This window comes from Lepisma saccharinum, chromosome 12 (genome assembly GCF_977018435.1).
Source record: "Lepisma saccharinum chromosome 12, izLepSacc3.1, whole genome shotgun sequence".
NCBI lineage: Eukaryota > Metazoa > Arthropoda > Insecta > Zygentoma > Lepismatidae > Lepisma > Lepisma saccharinum.
The window spans coordinates 17,232,889-17,254,976 of record NC_139240.1 but is presented as its reverse complement, the minus strand read 5'-3'; the positions used below and the strand labels follow the sequence as shown (position 1 = coordinate 17,254,976).

General features: G+C 40.9%; 1 protein-coding gene across 9 annotated transcripts in view; it reads left to right on the top strand.

The window, feature by feature from the left end:
• Positions 1-22,088, top strand: part of LOC145996581 (solute carrier family 71 member 1) — a 206,273-nt gene that overhangs the window by 47,284 nt on the left and 136,901 nt on the right. The window contains exon 1 of one of the 9 annotated variants that reach the window (XM_083133102.1): positions 1,621-1,797. The exons of the other annotated variants lie outside the window; for them this stretch is intronic. Within the exon in view, the coding sequence (XP_082989228.1) occupies positions 1,726-1,797 (72 nt within the window). The 5' untranslated portion in view covers positions 1,621-1,725. Of the gene's footprint in view, positions 1-1,620; positions 1,798-22,088 lie in introns of those variants that run through there. 9 annotated transcript variants of the gene reach the window in all.

Genomic DNA, 22,088 nt, shown 5'->3' with positions numbered 1-22,088 from the left:
CTAACAGTAAATTCTACAAGCAGACCGTGCTGAATTAACGCGAATGGATATAAGTGTGACACTTTCTCAAGACACCCAAATATCAACCTCACTGCCACGTAATCCATTTTACAGACTAACGAGGCTGTGGCGTCTGGACCTACGACCAGTGTAATCCTCTATAGGTGCGTTCCTTAAGTCTTAACGAAACGAACGAATTCAACGAAGATAACTGGGCTCGTGAATCTGATGAAACCAGTTATTTTACAGACTTATGGGACGCTCTGGACGAAAGCGCAGGCGCAGCTTTTTGTTTAGAGAAAGTTTCCGTATGGCGTCCAGCGGAAGGCATGTCCTTTTAACAGAAATAAACTCTACAGCGGGCTTTGTTACTAATTTTAATCACATTGTTGAGGCACGTTGTATTTTCCGAACTAGCGCAGTTCGAGGCTATCATGCACACGCATTGACAATTTTCACAACAAACCAGCCTCCCGGTCCGTGTGTTTCCTGCGAGAACGAACTATACATATTGAACGAAAATCCACTTAACGAACGCCATAACGAACTTCACCAAGTTCACAACAGGACTTACGGAATGGCCAGTGGCCATAACTCGTTTAACTGTCCATTTGTGTATGTCCATTCATATATTTCGTAGTATCGGCATTCATCCTCATCTTCGCAATTAGCCAAAAGAGGCAGAAACTCGAAGTAAAATATATCAAATCATTCATTCATTAACCCAAAGGAAATGTCGCTGTGTGTCTCACAGATACAAGCAACCTACTAAGTTCAATCACGAAGAGGTACACCCAACGCCGAAAGAAACAGCAGGCGAATTGTCCACCACCATTTTAATGGGTCTGTATTCCACATTGTGATGACAATGAATTGAAATAATGACGTCAAGAAGCAGAGAACAATGCCTGCTTCGAATCAACATAGTTTCATTCCTTAAAACAGCACAGGATGTAGAATAAAAAAGTAATTATAGCGATGGACAATTTGCCTACCGTTATCTTTGCCGTTGACTGTACTAGGCTTACACTGTGGTCATCTGTACGAGAAAATGAACAGTTTTAGTCGCATGTATCTCAGAGATGTTAGCATTACGCGCTACAATGCAAGAGGTCCCGGGTTCAAATCTCGGTCTGGGCATGGATGTTCTTTTATGAGTGTCTCTTCATCAATTTCGTCACATCACTCATCCTCATCTTCGCGATCAGCCAAAAGTGGCAGAAAAGCGAAATATATTAAACCAAATCAATCGTATATACAGCACGACTGATGGAGAGTTAAACTGTAGGCCCAGTCCCTATTAGCCTTTAAAGTGGACTTAGAAAACCTAACAAACTGCTCAAACTGGAAAATTCGTGGTCTTAGATTATGGCTACACTGCCTCAGAGGTCATGGCAGCCTCTTACAAGTCGGAGGATCAGAGGTTAAGGACAACTGCTCCAAATGGTGCAATTTTGAGAATTTGGAATATGATGGCGGCCACCATCCTGTCTCCGCCACTGGTGCAGAAATTCGTCGCCGTGCCTTCTGCTGCTCCCGCCACCTCCTCGGAGGTTATTTCTGTCCCGAACGGAAAAGGCAGTCGCCGTTGTTTAGTGTGAGCGTCTCTGTAGCCAGTGCCAGTTGATAGGGCGTGTGCTTGCGATAAGATTATTACACGATCGGAGGTCGTGCACTATTTTCCTGCTATGTTGACGGGCTTTCTTCCGAGTGTCTGGTGTAGTGATGAACGTGGACGCCAAAGATGAGGAAAACGGGAAAACTGAGGATGCTGGACCGTCGTGGTGGTGCAGGAAGGTAGGCTAAATCAGTCGTGGGAGGACCAACCCCACCTCTTCATTTATTTATTGAGAAAATTTCAGATACAGCACGAATTGCCATTTTAATGCTGAAATCGTCAACAAAGACAAGAGCAAAATAACTTCTTTTTTTTTTTTTAAAAAAAAGTCAACAAAAATAAGTCAAAGATGGCACTGATGGGAGTTACCAAGAAAGGCATATTCTGAAGAAAATATGTCAACATTTGATGAGAGGCCTTACTGGGTGGGATAGATCTTATTCGAATTTCCAGTCTAGTGTTTTTCTGTGTAAAAGAGTTGTGTTGCTGTGTTATGCGCGTGGCACTCGGAAGTGGAATTCCTGCAGGAGTGTGTTGCAGCGGATTTGGCCGTTGACGGTTTTTGTATATTTAATTGGAATCATTTAGCAAACGACGCTGATAGGAAGTCTGTAAGTTTATAAAAGACAAGATATACATACTGTGTTGAAAATTTGCGTAATGAGGGAACGTTGTAGCGATGTATAGCTAGGAAAAAGTTAAGATCGGAATCGATTCTAGAACTGAATGGGACCTGCTGCCATGGACCAGACTGGAGAGCAGTGTTCTATTATTGGTGAAATGAATGACTTGAAGTGTAAGGTGAGTGCTGAGATATCACTATGAAGATATCTCATTGCCCTTTTTGGGATGCCTGATGTTGTTTGAATGTGAGCTTTTGGTCTAAAACAAAGAGTAAATCTTTGTGAGAGAATTATACTTTAATGTTGTTGTCGGAGATGGAGTAACATGACAGGACCCAGGGCTGTAGTCGGGGATATACGGCGTCCCTCTGGTTAACATTACTCATTCATTAGTGACGACTATGCTTATAAAAAGTATTGGTAGCATTACAACGAACAAAATAAATGTTTGAGCCTTCTGCTACAATGCGTATAACTTTTACTTTTGTTTATTGTTACTTGTGTGATTTGACCATTACACCAGCGAGCGAATTAAGGCCAAATACTTCGCATGAGAAGGGGAGATGGCAGTGGTTAAAGGAGGGGACACGTGGGAAGCTAACCCACAGTTAAGATTTTCGTGAAGAACCCCCCCCCCCCCCCCGTAAGATAATATGCATAGGCATGCCCCACGACCTGCATTGTCTCCATGTTGATCCACAAAAGCATCCCCACCTATTCCCAAACTCAAACATCCTCCAACTAGCATATTCGATTTCTAATACTGGGAGAGCGTATGACCACATGATGCATTTTATCATCATCATTTGAATACTATAATAATTTTAGGTGAAATATTTCGGAAGTTTGGAACAGTTTCTACTGAGAGAATGAAATCTCAAGCTTGTATACTTCAGCATAAATATATAAATAACGTACAACTACTTCTGTTTCACAAAACTTTATTAATGCTCTCATGTTATGATCGATGGGTCGCCGGTTCGTTTCCAGGTGTATGCAAATTGTCCAGTTGTTCAGCTGCTTTGAAGGTCCACTCCCGGTTAGTATATCTGACCAGGTACTTCATTATTTTGATGAGAAAATACGCTTGCAAATAAGGCTTTATTTAATATGTAGAAAAATATGCACATTGTATTTCCAATGTTACTTCTTATAAGCATAAGCTTGTAGCATATTTTGTGCCCTCCCCCCCCCCCCCCCTCCTCTAGATCCGCCTGCGGTAGGAGCAGCCCCGCTTGTTAGCACAAAGACAGCAGGCTCTTCCCAGCGGAATTAATCACTTCAACGGTCGCTGGAATCTGAAATCCTCGTGAAGGACTTGTGTGTTTCCTTAACACCCATTTACCAAAAGGAATCAAGATAAAACAATGGGTTAGAATAGTTTCAACCCCACGCTTTTCTTATTCCAGCATTTATTGTTGAGTCGTGGAACATAGAATCCTAGCCTTGAAACAATGGTCAGGACTCTCCCATGGTTCTGTTCCTCCGCGGGCACGCATTTTGATCATCCTGAGGACAGCTGTTCGGAACGTAACTAAGCTAATATGTTTAGAGTAAAGTGCCCCCCTGTGCTCTGCACCACACCATGAAGGCATATAGGGGGCGTGGGGTTAGGGCCCCACACTTCCTTGATCTCGGCTGAGCTGGGGGGGGGGGGAGATGTATTCTGCACCACGCCCCTGGCCGCCTTTACCCCCAGAGTTTCCTCCAGGAGGAACCAAATTTGCATATTACATATATATTAGGACTACTACAACTAACTTTAAACCGATAAAAATGCCTGAAACTTGTGAGAATTAAAAGTTGTTCAAAATATTGATAAATATTAGTGGGTGAGTATTCCTAGCACCAATTTACCAGAGTTTTGATATAAGATATTAATAATTTACATCGGGATATGAAAAGGCTTGTTACGTAATCACAAAATACAGTTATTGGTCCACAATCATTGCACAATTATGCAAAATTACAGGATAATTAGACTCCGCTAAAGCGTCGCACGGTCTGTCTGCGGACCCCCCGAACGACCAAAGCACCCAAAAAAAGTGTCGGCTGGTATCTGTGAAAAAATCCAAAGTATACCTCCCTTATCGATGCTCTATGCCATTCATCAGCAAAGGGTCTTTGTTAATAATGTTTCCTCCTTCTAATTTTTACCTACAAGTCAATAATAATGCAGTAAACAACCCTGCATAAAAATCCCGTAGATCAAAAACGGAAATTAAGGTTTTCATTTTACTGTGCTTTATTATTATCAGTGTGTGTCAAGGTGGATAAATTCATGGAAGAAACTTCTGTGCATTGTAGTAAATTTTGTGTCCGTAATCAGCTACAGTGCAGTTCCAGGATTTTCTCTTGGAAACTGCCTTCTCTGTCACCTTGCATCTGGACATTTTCACTTTGACAAAATTTTAAAAGAAAGATGTCACTCTTTTGGTAAAATTCGTCAAGAAAGCATACAAAATAGAGAAGAAATATTGTTTCATAAAGTGCAGTGTATTTGAACCTCTACATGATGATTGTGGTAAATAAACATTTCTTTGCATAAAATTTCGAAACTGTATAATGATAGCTGTAGTGGTTCTATAGGCGACCTTCGCTCTTTAGCAGAAGAACCAAAGTCCGTAATTCGACAGCATTTTGCGGGTCTTGACCTGCTGGGGGACTTCTCATTGGGTGCGCCTATCATCGTTTACCATTGTAGCTATTTTGTGCTGGTTATGTGGATATTATCAGTCTTACGGATGGCCATATTCTAATATTTTTAACCAAATGTCAGATTATTTATCCTCCATTATTCGTCACCCGGATTATACGAATATCCACAAATCGGATTTTGTGACCCTTTCTTTTGATATTATAATAGAGCTTGCCAACCTTCCTGGAATCGAACTTAGGTATCTCCCGGAATGATGAGATTAGTATTATTATATTTCATATGATAACTTTTATTTCCATTTTGTATTCATTTGGCGGGCGATGAAATTTGTTATTATTGCAATTATTAAAATTATTATTGCATACCAAACAATTAACTTGCACAATATTATTTTGAGAACCCGTGCAAAATGAGTCATTGTTAAAGTAAGTGGGGGAGGGAGAAAAGAAAGTTTAATCGCATTTTGCACCAAAGCTTCAACTTAAGAGCCGCAGAAAATAAACACAAGAACATTGTTGCGTCAAAGTCTCGAGACTTCTTTATTTCCTCTCAACCTAAGTTTGCTTCATTACATAGATTTAGTTCGTAGTATGTTTCAGTGTTCGTGTTGTCATATCTACTGTCGGATTGAAAATTATTATATACCGATCGTCTCTTCAGATGAACTTTTTATGTTACAATTGTTGTGGGGCAATGCCCTAGTTGCCCTTTATCTAGCATCGCGACTGAAGCCTTCTATTTTTTATCGTCGTGAGAACAAAGAAAGTGCTGATGTTTTTTTTTTCTCAAACGATCGTTCTCTTTGAAATTCTATAAATAAGAAGTAGTTTGTCCGATCGTAATGAAATTGTAGTATGATGCGAGCAAAAAGGTTTTAAACACAATGCATAATTTTCAATTTTTAAAATTTGTCAAAAAACTGTTCGTATCAATTTTGCGAAACAACTTTTTCTTGCTTTGGGTAGTCTTACAAATAAGATCTTGGTCTTGTTTTGAAGGTCTTTCCATCCGTTTTTAAAATACATTATCATTGTCAATTTACATTGCGAAACCGATTTTGTACAGATTTTTATTCAACGAAGTAAATTTGTACGTGGGACATGGTAACACCACACACAGCGATGTCCGTTGAACCGTGAAAACTACGGGCTGTTAATGATTCTTAGAAATTTCCATCATTGATGTCGATGGAAATCGGTAAGAGTATCGGATCAGCCCTGCTATTAAGTTCAATGTCTGGGGTCAATATTTTCTGAATACAGTAATGAAATCACACTCGATATATAGTGACAGATGTGTAGCTGCTGTTTTTGTACTATGTTCCCCTATCAACTCTCCACCACACTTTGTGGAAGAGTGGACTGTCGAAGAGTGGACCCAACCCGAATAGAAATCTGCCTTCGCGCCTGTATCATATTAAAATGAATTCACTTGTAGGAAGAATTCCTTGTAAGTAACCCCAGAAGTTTTTTTTTAGCTTTTTTTTCCATGCATTGTCATTAGGGAAATGCCACAGTTCGCACCATGATCGTAATTACCTGAATGTTAGTGACTATGGTTCTACATTAACAGCTATGTATATTGCACATTATCCGTTGTCCAGTGCTTTTAACTACACTTATTCTAACACTGTATTTGAAGAGAGCACCTCTTCTCTTGTCTTCAGTTGAACACATTTCTTTTTTGCCTGTGGTGAGGATCGAACCTACGACAGACTGGTGATTTTATTAGAAATCTGGTGCGCCAACCAACTATGAATCACATAAAATTTAGTGGGGCAACAAGTAGGGGAAGCGGGGGCTAGTTGCAACAGGGGTAGGTTGCAACACTGTTAATATCAAAAGTTAGGTGTTTGGAAATTTTAAATTTCCAAGAAAAGTACATGAATGTCGAGGTTCTCAAATTTTCTGTGCAAGTGGAATGTATCCCGCCTTTCAACTACAAAGTTTCGTGGACGTATGTTTTAAAGCAAAAATTATACATTTTTTTAAATTGAAAATTTTAAAAGTGTTGCAACTAGCCCCCGCCTCCCCAACTACAAAAGGAACCAAATTGGAAACTAAGAAAAATCAAAGAAGCCTATGGCTCAAAGCCCTATAAGTCACCCCAGTGTAGAAGTAAGTAGCATTAGTAGAGCAAAAATATTTGATTTCCGAAGAGGGGGCGGGGACGCCATGGAGTAGTTGGTTAGCCAGGGTAGCTAATTCCGGGAATTATGCGTGAATTATATACTCCGGGAATTCTTCGTTATTTCTGCGTGAATTTTTTCTCCGTAGACGTGAAAAGTTGTAACTTTTATTGATACAAATCTGTTTGAATTTATACATATTTATAAATACCCTGAGGCAAGTTTTTCACAGTATAGATTATATTCTTATCAAGGAAAAGAAATCTGCGTGGAAAATAAAACAGAATTCGCTCAATCCGTTAACTTTGTTAGTGTCCTTTGCAAAACAATCGATCTGACAGACGGAAGATTATTTCAAGGTAAGACATCTTGAAGTTGATGAGGTAAATTTGAGTTTGAAATTCTTATACAATTAACAATTTTTCGTATTAATTACATTTAGTGTATCCCGTAATATTTGTGACTTGTTTTTGTAGATGTATTTCGGTTCTGAGTAGGGCTGAGCCGATGCCGATCTATCTGTATGGGCCGATACCAGTGGTATCGGTTGGAATTCATCTATACCGATACCAGCCGATACTTTCCTGCATTTTGGTCTTTCACAGGGTCCGCAAAAATGCCACGCGACACTTTCGCGGTGTCTAATTATCCTGAAAATTATGCAAAATTAAAACTTACTTTTTTTTGCACTAATTTTGCACGGAAAACTATATTTTGTGATTACATAATATCTATTTTAATATTGTGACGCAATTCTTAAATATTCTAAAGTAAATAAATATCTTGGTAAATTGATGCATGTAATTGGAGAAGAAAATGTACACACCAAAATTGATCAATATTTTGAACAAATTTTTATTGTTGCCATTTTCAAGTATCGGTTTCGGTGGGAATCGGTAAGAGTACTATCGGCATTGGTTCAAAGTGATATCGACTAGTTCTGATTATGTGAAATAGCAAATGTAAACTCCGCGTCTTAAATTAAATATTTTAAATATGTATACCATTTAATTGAATTGAATTTCAATTTTGGAATACATTGAAATCACACAGACCCTTCATATTGGTAATATATTTTATTGTATGTATGCGTGTGGGTGGTGAGATGCTGTTGAAATAGAGAAAGCACGTGCTTGTACCCTTGAATTTCCGGAAAGTCCGCCTTGAAAACCGGGATTATGCTTGAATTTTATCGTGGTCTTAGAATGGCCACCCTGTTAGCGCATCAGATTTGTACGTAGGTTCGATCCCCATTGCCGGAAATATATAAATGTGTTCCCCTGAAGACGATAGAACTGATGCTCGCTCTCTCGATTGATTTGCTTTATGTTACTTCGCCTTTTGTTCCATGATGAAATTGATGAATAGACAATCACAAACATCCATGCCCATGCCGGGATTCGAACCCGGGACCCCTGGCGTTGTAGCGCAATGTGCTAACCACTCGGCCACGGGGTCCGGCGCTCTCGAAAGCTAGAGTTTGAATAATGTGTAGTTAAAGCACTACACGATGGCTAACGTCCAATTAACATTGTGTGCTGACTATGATCATGTATGCTAATTGAGGCTTTTGCAAAACCCAACCAGCGTGTTTTGTAGTGAAACAATATGGCCGAAGCGCAGTTTGTCCTCAATGCCACGTCCTTTCCAGAAAAAGGTGCCCAATATATATATTCCCAATGCACCCGCATTGTTTTCCCCTTCACTTCCTACAAAGATTATTATAATGCCTGCTAGCGGTACTTTGTGGAAAGTACTGTTGCGAATAGGAACACTGAATGAGTAATGTACCTTTTTTTGCAGAAGACAGTCAGTCCCATATTTTAGCATATTTTCATGCATCTGGTGTATATTTTGAAAGGAGCTGGCTGGCATCAGTAGTGGAGTGATTTTCTTAACATGCTGCGACACCAGAGGTCCCGGGTTGGAACTCTGTAAGGACATATAGATACAGTATATCATTTTGTTTGTTAAACAGTACATTGTTGCTCGATACTCGGCGGAGGCACATTGTGGTTCGAATCCCACTTTAAACTGAAGGTGCAGTCCCGATTACCCTTTCTGTGCATAAAGTGGACTTGTAAACAAACAAGCAAGTGACTCGTTACAATTGACTTTATCAAGCAAGAAGTGGAAAATAATGTACAGTAGTTCCTTTGAAAAGTCAAAAATGCATTGCTAATGACCGAATCACACGGAGCCACATTTGGCCCTTGTTGGTGTTGCGACTGGCTACCAGACTGGAAATGGTGGCTGCCATTCTGCTTTTGGCGACTACACCGTGTTCAAATTGCGGTATGCTGCGGTAACAAACAATCAGAACGAACTTTTGGTCTTTTGAGTTTGGCAAGGAGAAGCAGTTGTTGTCTGTGGTTTTTGAGCATTGGTTTAACTGTCTTCTTTTATGTTTATTGTTATGGCAAAGACGAAGTGTTGGAACAGATTACGTGCCAGATTGATGCATATTTACGAATTCATCCGCAACAGATGAGATGTGATTACTCGATAATGATGAAGAAAGTGAAGATCTTTATTATTATCAGTGTGTTAAATGTTTGACACATTTAGTTAAACAACTATGATTGGCTCGAGAGTAAAACATGGTAAGCGACATTTTGGTCATTACTGAGTTACAAAGTAAAGAGAACCATCCTCCTTTTTATCACACATAATTCCCATGCCATGCAATTTGTATTGAACCATTCTGAAATTGGTAAACACAGCACGAAAACAATGTTTCATAGTATAGCTTCTAAGAACATTTCTTATTAATCCGAACCCTTCATGTAGTACATATACAGCGTGTCCACAAAAACATTCCGTGATTATAAACACATATAGCATCGCTCTCGGTACTCACATTTATATAAAATTGGTGCCATTAGAAACAGAAACTCAATATTTTTTAATACCTAACTACCAATCTCAGTGGCACTCAATGTGTGCTCCTCGTGTCTCGCTGCAAACATCAAGGCGATATTCCCACTCATGCCACACGCGTTCCAACGTGTCCCGATGGCGGCAATGATACGACGTTTCAGATCTTCCAGATCTTGAGGCAGTGGAGGTACGTATACAAGATCTTTTATGTGACCCCATAAGAAGAAGTCACAGACAGACAAGTCAGGTGACCTCGGTGGCCACTTGCAGAACACAGCATCTTTGTTTCCGGAGCGCCCAATCCATCTTCCTTCAAGTTTTAGAAAATTCTGAACATCGAGGTGGATTTAGGAATATTTAACTGCAGGCTAGCTCTACACAATTTGCTCTAACAACAATGCCATTTACAATAACACATTAACAATCGAAATATTTTTTTTTCATTTTTTCATTCTTTTATTGTCATGCCATCTATTGTTGTAGTTAACGCCAACAATTACACATCCGCAAAAATTCTTTGAGCTGTTCTTTCGAATGGTATCGGTATAAATTTCGTAATATACATAATTAAAATTTTGTGGTCGTTTATAATCACGGAATGTTATTGTGGACACACTGTATTTTAGCGATGAAATCTACTTTTCTTTATCTTCTTAAACATTTAATTTTGGCAATTGTAAGGAAAATAACGGCAGTAGCTATTCTCCTACGAAGTTTCCCAAGTACGGCAAGGAGTATCGTGCGAGGCGAAAACTAACAGATGAGCAACTACCACACAAGTAGTCCAAGTAGGAAATCTACGGAATTCTCCCTGCACAGGATATCCGACGACGCACCCATGATGATGCATAGGGGGCGCGGATAGAGCGGCGTCTGCCTTTGTTGTGTGCCACCAAAAAGCTGCATATGGGGTGCCGAGCGAAATCGATATTCCCCGGATATCTTGGGTGAAGGAACCGGCGTGCTGTGCGGAAGGTTAGGGCTCCGGGCTACGAGGTGGGAGCCCCTTTATGAGGTTAATGTTCCCGGTGTTTATAAGGTTGCCAGGATGGAGCTAGTGTTCCTTGGGAATATCCTAAAGAAAAGCCTCCAGTCATTCAAACACAGGGTGGGACAAAAATAGGTAGGATGGGGAAAGTTGACCAAATCGCACCAGTTTTCAAATAAATGGGCGTAGCTGCAAAACAAGTGATGTGACGATACCAGCTCGTAAAGGGAAATTTTACCTCTCGTCATATGTATTTGGAAAATTTTATTCCAATTGGAAGTACCAGAACGATATGAAATTCCAAACCCTTGCAAGTGGTGCAGTTAAATCAACTTGTCTTCTAAATCGCACCACAGGGAGCCCAAATTGCTCTGCTGCTTGAAAGATTGAGAAAGAACATGTTTCAAAGGCTCAAAGACTACAAAATACAGTGGCAAGTTTTCTATTGACAGTATGTTTATTTAGAGCCACAATCTTTCTAAATATATGTGATATATCAGTTCTTCATTAAAAGAAATGGAAAATGAGTAACAAGTAAACGTATTCTCGACATTAAGTTTGAAGCTGGAAAAAGTAAACACAATGTTGGACTGTGTTTTTTTGCAATCATCACAAATGTAGAAATGTAGTTCCTCGTTTGAGAGGCCAGAACACGAATCGTGTACCCATTTCGTGCACTCGATGCGTTGCACCATATTTTCTTCCACAGTTTCTCCGCATAGGATGAAATACCATTGTATGTCATTTTCAGCTTGGGTTTTACCTTGGTCACAACATTTCAATTTGTAAGATCTAATTGTAGGTCTCATGGGATTATTTTCTTCTGATAGTTACCTTTTGGTGTCTCCCTTGGTAGTCTTGAGATCTTGAAATACAGATGGAAATGCAGGTTGTTGTTTTGAGTCCTTTCGTCTCTTTTTGTATAGCTCCTTGCCTGCGATGAGGATGAAGGACTTGACTCTGTACAATCGCGAATCTTCGTAGAGTTTTAGTAGCGAAATGCGGTGCGATTTGGTCACGCGATATAGGATATAGGAGCCTAAGCCATTTTGAAATTTTAAAAAAATCCCTTTCTCAGTGCGTAAGCACATCACAATGCGAATGTGTTTAAAATTAATCTAACAGAATTGACAAATGTGACAAATAACTAAAGTTAAAATAATATAACTAACTCGTCTCCTATATCCTTATGAAAAGGTGCAAAAAATAGCACGAAGAACAGGTGTTTTCTTCAAATGCGCATACAAAGCCTATCATTTCATCAACAGCTGCAACTGACAGGCGGTGTGCTTGAGCATGCATGAGGATCTATATACAGCCGCTAGATTTTATAAATGTTCAGTATATTAGTTTTGAGACTAGTGCACTGGCGATTTAGGCAACTTTCCCCTATGCAATACTTGTAATGGGATAATAGTAATGATTTTAAGCTAATAATGGTTTGTTTTATTATTATTGTTCATAACATATTGATTCATTTTATGCACATTATGTAAGCCGCGGTTTGTTAAGGCGTCTGACTACCATGCGAGAGATCAGGGTTCGATCCCGGCGGGCGAGATCCGGGATTTTTTCGACTTGTTCAAGTGGCTCCGGCGCCCACTCAGCGTCGTATAAAGTCTGCACCTGGAGGAAATTCTGGGGGAGGGTAAAGGCGGCCTGGGGCGTGGTGCTGATCACATCACCCCCGCCTTCGGCCGTGATCAAGAAAGTGTAAGGCCCTAACCCCACACCCCCGATACGTTCATGGCGTGGTGCATAGCAAAGATAAGCACTTTACCTTTACTTTATGTACATTGATGGATCTTCCCAGATATTGACATTTAGTTACTTTAACATTTACGTTGTTTAACATAGTGATAGCACTTAGCTGTTTAGTTGTTTAACACTGTTTGATCTCTTAAAGTGCTCGAAAAGCCCTCCATAAATGTTACACCATGTATACAATCTATCCGAAACACTTTAACACAAATTGCGGTCTGAAGTAATGTCCATAAATGCATGGTGTGAACTATTTTCATTTCGTCCACTGTTTGGGGCTTTCTCCCATAATCGTTATTTTTCTATACACCCCAGAAAAGAAGTCCATTGAGGTAAGGTCGGGTGAATGTTTTATTATTTCGTACTTTAATGCGATTATTTATTACCATTATCCTATCACAAATATACTATATGCTGCATATCTTCTTTGCCCCTCCCCCCTCGAATATTCATATTTTGTTTAGAGTTTGGTTTACTGATTGATATTCGGGGACCCTTTCTTAAAGGCACCCAAATGTCAACTCTCTTCCACGTAGTACACTGTACAGCCAGAAGTCACCGGACACCCAAGTGAACGTGCCGGTAGTGTCATGGCCTGGGGCTGTTTTCCCTGGTTTGGGCTAGGACCATTAGTTTTGGTCAATGGCAACGTGAACATTGGTGTTTATGAGGACATTTTGGACAATAGCATGCTGCCCACACTGTGTCAACACTTTGGAATGGACCATTTTCTCTATCAGCACAATAATGCCCCTGCCCATAAAGCAGGGTCCATTGCATCGTGGTTTGAGGACAATCAGGTGGATGTGCTTAGCTGGCCCGCCCAAAGCCCGGGCTTGAACACCAGAGAACATCTTTGAGATGAACTGGAGCGTCGGTTGCGGGCCAGACCCACTCGACTGAAAACGAGCCATGAACTAACTATTCATGGGGGGAAAAGGACGAATGGGGAAAAAAATCCACCAGCAATATACCAGAACTTGTAGAAAGAATGTCCCGAAGAGTAAATAATAAATGCTGTAATAATAGCGGAGGTCCGGCATGTAGTTACCTGGCTGGTGTCTTTGCAATGAACAGCACTGGGTGTCCAGTGACTTTTGTCTATATAATGCATACCCTGGACTGCATATTGCAGACTAACGAGGATCTGGCATCTAAATTCACAGCCAGTATAATCCTCTGTGGGACTTATATTGGGTGTGCTCTCCTACATATCTTTGTGCTCTGGCATTTGTGGAGGTTAAGTGATCAGTACCGCGCTCCCACCGCCCTTACTCTCCAGGTACATTGTTGTAAAAATGACCACCTGAAATAACCTACCACGGAATTCGAGCCCGGGTTTCCCCTGTGTCGAACAGACATCGTGTCGACCTATCAGTGTGGCTCCGTATATTATAAAATTATTTGTATATATAAGTAATGACGCGCAGATTAAGGCAGCATTTTTGCTTTCAACAGTTAAGCATTTCGTCTTTACAGTTGCCCATTGTTGTACGTTTTCGTAGCACGCCTTATAATCAAGGGGTCTCGGATTCGATATCAGGTGGAGGCACATAGTGGTTCGGATCCAAGTTTAAACTGTATATTCAGTCCCGACTAGTTTATCTGCGCATAAGTGGGCTTGAACCAAAAATTCAACCCAACCCAACTCCACGTTTTCGTAACGCTGTGTTGTGAAATTGCTGTGACAGCTTTACGTTGCCCGTTGTTTCCATTAAAAGTGGTGACGTCATCCGGGGAACAATTGCACGTAGGAGTGCGGCTATTAATTAGTGTGTTGTGGCACGAGCCGAGAAAGTCTTTAGCAAAAGGTCGCGGTGCTTCATAATAGCTATTATTTACTTCCACGTCATTAAAACACACGCCATTACTTTCCCTTGTTAATGCACGGTAGAGTTATGGTTAGCGCGCTAGGATTTTGTTTTAAGGGGTTCCGGGTTCGATTCAGTGCATGAAGTGGGCTGAGGCAGATGTTCTAGTGTAGTTCCCAACAAACAGTTTGCACCGTTGGCAACCTCGGCCACTGGTAAATAATCCTCCCAGATTCTCTGTTTATATCAACTCTTACACACTATCACCACGCATATGAGCAGATGCTACTAAAAGAGCCACGCGTCTCCTTGGTCTTCTGTACAAGTTTTCTGAAATCTAAATCATCCAGTAGCATATTTTTCAAATCTTTTATCTCCAAATTCTTGAGTGTTTGCTCCCCCATCTGGGCAATGGGTTCTAAAAGTAGTCTCTCCCGGCGTGATTCTGTCCTCAACTTTTTCCTCGCCATTGCTCACCTTCTCTGAGGCACCTCCATAGAACAGATACCATGTCTGTCTTGAATACAGCCACCACACACTCGTCGCGAATTAAATTTTTTGCATAAAATCATCAGTGGTATAAAACCGAATTTCTAATCAACCAATTCAATTTAGGACCCGCACGGCCAACCCCAGCCATACTACAAGGCTCTTCCCTTCCACTTTGGCGTCTGGACTCGCAGTCAGTATAATCCTGTGTGTTGCCCGGTTTTGTTGTCCATATATGTTTGTGGTTGTTCCTGCATCCATCTAATCATCACCATTCATCCCCGTCGTCGCAGTTATCCAAAAGTGGAAGAAGGCGAATGATAATAAAACAAATCAATCAATATAGACACAAACTCTTTAATGGCGGATTGGTAACGTCCTCGGCTTGTAATGAAGAGGCCTTAGGGTCGATAACCTGTAGACACACATAGTGGTTCCAATACCACTTTAAACTGAAGTCATGTCCCGATTAGCCTTCCTGTGCTGAAAGTGCTTAAACCAATTTTAAGTTAGGATTGTTTTCTTGATTAGGTTTATTTTACTACTCTCTTCTGCTACTTTTGGCTAATCGCGACGACGAGGATGAGTGATGATATGATGAAATTGATGAAGGGAGACTCATAAGGAACACCCATGCCCATTCCGGAATTCGAACCCGAGACCCTTGGCGTCGTAGCGCACTGTGCTAACCACTCCGCCACGGAGGTCGGTTTTAACCTAAGGACGACACGAAATTAAACATCCCGTGGTATGAATCTACGTCGCAGCTATACAGGTTGTAAGATGAACTTGGTAGCAGTGGCGTGCCCAAGGGGGGTTGGTGTCTGAATCTGTCTGATTCAGAATACAAGTTAATAACAGAAAAGGCTATTTTGGTGTATTTTCTCGAGATCCGTAAGAAGTTTTCGCGTCAAAAGCTTTCTGACGGCGTTGGTGATGCGCTGCGGCAACTTTATTGCCCACCGACTCAGTTCTAATAGGAGGAGGTTAACCTAGTTTTCGTCCGCTGCGGCATCTTTCACCGCCGGGAGATTCACCTGCCTCCGCGGAGTTTCCGGAGCGTGGGAAAGGATGCTTCGGGAGATCGCATCTTCGGCGGGGAAGTGATTTCAGCCGCCGATGCAGTCCCTCGAGGGGAAAGGGGACGCAGTTTCTCGCGGTCTGATTCCGGTAGATTTTTCACGAACGGAAGAGACGATTTGTTGCAGCCCCATCTCTGAAATGACACATTTTATGAGTGTGATTGTACTTCATTGGCATTGATTCGTCGGTCTCTGCTTTAATATACAGGTTCTTCACTGCAGTCTCCGATCTGGTACCTCACGCTTCATGTTAGCGTAGGAGCCACTTAATTTAATGTCATCTGATATCTTTCCCCCCGGATTCTCTTCGTTAACCATACTTTCCAGTGCATCTTTAAAGGCGAACAGTGACAGTTGCGCACCAGGTGTGCATTTATTTCAGTACAGTCTGAAAGGATACTGCTACTTAAAGGAAAGTCAAGTATGCATTTCTCCCCATGTTTCAATTGTAAGCGGTTTTTCAATTTGATTATTAAACTAGACAGGATGTTTGAAAAATATAATTTTCAGAATCTCATGCATTTCTTATGGAGGCACAAAACATAACGCCTTAAACTTCAAGTTACGGCTAATGAAATGGGAGTTTCTACTTTTTCGACGACCAATAAAATCTTCAACGTGACTTCTTTCCGTTGATGCGTTTTTCGACGCCATCGGAGGTTTAGTATTCCCAAGAGAACAAGTAAAATAACACACCCATAAGCGTAATCCTAAGCTTACTCCCACTCCTACAACCATCCAGGGCAAGGTCGGTTCATTCTTTGTAGGGTCCAAGTTTCTGCGCTATTCAATACTACACCATGCAAAAGGCTTCTTCGTTCTCTCCATTAATAGTTACGCAGGTTCAATTCACGGACGTTCGAATTTCAGTATTGGACTATTGGTGAAGGATAGCATTTTGGAAGAAACCTCTGCGCAACCCGAATTATTTCGAACTTCTAGTTATTTTGCGTCTCTTTTATACCGATTTCCTCAGTCACTCCAGGAAACTTCTCACTTACTTCTGATTTTTGTTTCCTTCCACCCCCTCCATAGAGGTACAGTCAACAGCATATATTGTAGGTAAATCGTCCATAGCTATTTTCATTATATATTGATTCCACATCCTGTGTTGTTTAAAGGAGTGGAATTCTGTTGATTCGAAGCAGGCTGTAGACTCGACGTATTAACGTTTTTATTTCAATTCATTATCATGACAGTGTGAAAAACAAACTGAATGAAAATAGTGATTGACAATTCGCCTACTGTTTCTTTTACCGTCGGGTGTACAGGGTTTAGACTAAATGTTATGCATTAGTCGCTAAATATGGAAGTCTAATTCCCAAATTTTTGCCTGGACTTTTGTCGGATATTTCATGAATCATTTATCTGATAGCAAACGGCGAAAGGAAGAGATAGAGAATTGAAGAAACAGGATGAAAGGAAAGATAGACAATGGAAGAAAGGGATAATTCAAGACATGCGAAGAAACAGGATGAAAGGAAAAAGAGAAACTGTGAAGGGAATATGGAAGAGAAGAGAGAGAGAAAGAAATAGAGAAACGAAAGTGAAGAAACCGTGAAAGAGAAAAGTGTGGAAAAAGAGACATAAAGAGCGGAAGAAAGTGGAAAGATAGAAAGACAGATGACGAAGCGGAAGAAGATAGAAGTAGAGCATCTTAACAGTCCATGACAACCAGAGCAACGCCGACCTGGAAGTATTTGGCCCATCCCTTGATGCTAATGAGCAGGTCCAACTCTAGTCAGTCGTCACCTCCCAACAAGAAGCACGTTGAGATTACCAAAGAAGAAAGGTGAATGCACACTAAATAACGTTGCTGAGCTTTTTGTGTTTACCGGGCCTAAGTGAAAGAAACGCTAATATGCCACTGCTTGCCCTCGTTCCGAGAATCCCTTTCAAAGATTTAAAGGGCGTTCGTCCGTCGCATGTTGCCGCGTTTGCGTGTTGGATGTCCTTAGGGTAAACCTCGTTATGCAATATGGTACCCCGTGACCCTAGGTTTGCAGGCTTTTCGTCAATTATGTACACAATAGGTAGTCGTGTGGGGGGGGGGGGGAGGCAGCCGCTGTGTACACCACTTGTCTCCAATCGAACGCCTGAGGCAGAATTCTGAGTGCTACAAGTGTGGGTGCTTATTTGTGTTCGTTTTTTTTCTCTCCATCATCCATCCTTGTAATCCTAGTAAACCTACACAGAGGCAAAAATGTGTTCGGAACGACCTAGAAACAGTTTCTTGTAACCTGATATTAGTGGCGTGTAAGGGAAATCTTTCCGCACATTCAGATTTTCAGCGCTTAAGCATTTTCATTCGGATATTCACCGATGGATTCAGCGCTGAATCCATCAGATTCTACCTCTTCCACCACAAACAGGGGCTGGTGCAAGCGGTGGATTTTAGGAATTGTGGGTAATTGTAGTCTGCTAACGATGAGCTACAATGGCGTGGATGAGAACGATGAAAGTGAATTACGGGCCGGAAATCTACAGAATAAATGTGTGTGTTCTGCCTTTGCACTTGTAAGTAGTAATAAATCTTCCTTTTCCTTCGTACTATCCTTAGTTGTTCTTTTAAATTCATTCAACAACGGTGTTTCCATAAAAACCGAAGCAACAGCCGAAACTGCAGAGAAAAGAGTTACTGTAGCCTCCATTTTCAAACAATTTGTGATGAAAATTCGAAACTTTAAGTGGTGGAATAGGCGATGACGTCAACTGAAGCTTCAGCGCTGAAAATCCGAAGGTACTGTTTCAGAAGGCACCCAAATATCAACCGCCCTTCATGTAGTACACCCTGGAGCGCATTTTGCAGACTTACGAGGCTCTGGCGTCTGGTCTCACAGCAAGTAATCTGTAGGACTCGCTTATGTGTTGGTGATTGCCTTTCAGCCATCTCATGTTATCACCATTTATCCTCATCGTCGCGATTAGCTACATGTGGAAGAAAAGCGAAGTAAAATAAAACAAATCAATCAAGCTATCAACCAAATATTTGTTTAAGTAGGCGATGAACCAAATTATTTTTGTAATCGTATACACAAACGTTCTGGTCAAAATTACGAAATTTTAATAAAGGCTACGATTGTTTATTGTTTACTAAAATAACTCAAACCAAACGAATTTTGTTAGTTCTATAGAACACATCCGTTTTTTTTTCTGTGCAGAAGCAGAAAAGAAATGCAGCAAATGCAGCCGATCTCTGTGCCAGAGTGGTTAGCGCGCTGCGACTCCAAGGGCCCCGGCCCAGGCATGGATGTTCTTTGTTAGTGTCCCTTCATTACTTCCATCATATCACTCATCTTCGCAATTAGCCAAAAGTGAAAAAAAGCGAAGTAAAATAAATAAATCAAACAACCATCTTCCCGATTAGCCAAAAGTGACGGAAAAGCAAAGTAAAATAAACCAATCACAATCGAGGGGTTGGAAATAATCGAGAGGGTCTTAATGGATTTCATCACCTTTAAGCAAATCCCCGCACCAGTTGCGTCTCTTCGCTGATATGGCGTGATATGGGGGAATCGCCTGAAGAGTGCAGCTTGACAGCTGGGCGTGTACGCTTGCGAATCGCTGCGTCACGCACTTCTAGCATCGCTCTGCGTGACGAGAGGCCATTTGCCGTTTTGATGCCACTCTCGTTCATTCACCAAAACTGCTTCAATTGCTCTGGATCTTTCCGTGAGATTGTCTGGGAATTCTTTTCCCTTTAAAGAGTAATCTCGTCGGAACACGTGGCATTATTTCAACGGGGATGTGTCAGGTTGTGAATGGAGAAGCTGTTTACCTGATTACACCAATCAGCCTTGGTAATACGATGAAAATATGCCTTCATTGGAACTACATATAGGGAAACGTTTGGATCTATCACAAACAGTTTCTGGTAACGAAATATATCTTTAAATAGGCTACAAATACTTGTTCAGGAGCCTCGGTTATCTAATCGGTAGGGCGTCTGACTGCCATGCGGGAGCTCCGGGTTCGATTCCTGGGGTGGGTGATCTATGGTCGGAATTTTTCCGGCCTTATCCCTGCATAAAGCGGCTCTAGGATTCACCCAGCGTGAAACAAGAGGCTACCTGGTAGGTTGAATCGATTGCTTTTTTTACTTCGCTTTTTGTGCCACTTTTGGCTAATTTTAGAAACATGGGGATGAGTGATGACATGATGAAATTGATGAATGGAAATTCGCAAACATCCATGTCCAGACCGGGATTCGAACCCTGGACCCTTGGCGTCGTAGCGCTATGTGCTAACCACTCTGCGACGGAGGCCGGCTTCTGGGAAAACCGTGAGGGATAAAGGCAGTTGGAGCATGGTGCTAATCACATAACCTCCGAAATGGCCGAGATCGATAAATTGTGGGACCCTACCTGAGATCTCCTAAATATGCCTTCATAGCATTGTGCAGTAGTTTACCTTCCCTACTTGTTCACCAGAAAGACATTATTTTACTGATTGTTCACATATGTTTAGATATCAAATAATTTTGGTCAAAATTAAGTAAAGGCTACCAAATAATAAATATAAAGCAGGTTGCAACACTGCAACCAACAACAAAGAAATCAATTGCACATGTTGATCGCAGTGATGTAATACATGTTCGAGGAATGGAGCACAAGAATTAGAAAGTATCCTAAGAAATAACTCTTCATAAAATGCTATGTATTTCGATTTTGCACATTTACCCCTTATTTTGAACTTGTTATTGCAACCCTGTCTCCCATTTTGAACTTTTTCCAATTTTGTCTCTTATTTTGAACTTGTGATTTTAAGTTTGTCTCTTATTTTGAACTTCTGATCGCAATTTTGTCACTTATTTTAAACCTCTGATTGTAATTTTGTCCCATATTTTGAGTTTGTGATTGCAACTTTATCCCTTACTAGCTGATTACCGGGTGTTGCCCGGGTGTTTATTTATCCCAATTTTAACTATACAGGGTGGCTCAATAAGTCACTTAACACCCTCAGTACAAGGCCACTGCGGCATGGAATTTGAAATTGGCGATGACCAATCGTTATCTGGCCAAGGGGGAACCACGTTGACGCCACCCACACGGTCGGCGGCCATCTTGATGTCCGCCATCTTGAATTCAACTTCAGAATTTTAAATGGGAAGGGGGTCGTGCGACATATCAAAATGGGCTAGAATTTCACGAGAAATGCAATGGTGAAGGTTTTTTTCGACGTTTCTTTAACCAGTAAAAAGTTATGACTGAATTCTTGTACCAATTTGCTCCTTTTCGAGGTGTTACAAAAATGCCTTAAAATTTGTTTATCGCTTCGGTAATGCATCGAGATCAAAGTGACGTCTATGGAGAGACGTTCGCATGCCATTGCACATTATTTTAATCGGATACATCCATGAAGAGCTGTGCATTATGAATCGTTGTCGCGAACAATTTACAGTGTGACGCTTCCATTGAATTAAAAGTCCTTCACAGTGACAAGGCTAATGTTTATGTTCATAAGGAAGTTCATAAACAGAATATGTGACCCTTGTCATCTGATAACTAACTTTGGACAAAAACTGGTTCATAACGTTCCCATAAGTGTTCTGGTGTTCTTCCCTATTAAAAAAACTCTGTAAAAAGTACCTTCTTCCATAAGCAAGGATGAAAAAACTGTTTATTTAACAAATCCAAGTAGCCCTAAGCATTTAAGGTTCCGTTGATGGAAAATTGACTAACCAATCGTGTTCCACACAGCACGCCACACCATTAACTTACCAACACTAACCATTTAGCTTTGATCTGTCGAAAATGGGTTATTAGATAAAAATCATCGAATATTCTGTTTATGAACTTCCTTATGAACATAAACATTAGCATTTTCACTGTGAAGGACTTTTAATTCAATGGAAGCGTCACACTGTAAATTGTTCGCGACAACCATTCATAATGCACAGCTCTTCATGGATGTATCCGATTAAAATAATGTGCAATGGAATGCGAACGTCTCTCCATAGACGTCACTTTGATCTCGATGCATTACCGAAGCGATAAACAAATTTTAAGGCATTTTTGTAACACCTCGAAAAGGAGCAAATTGGTACAAG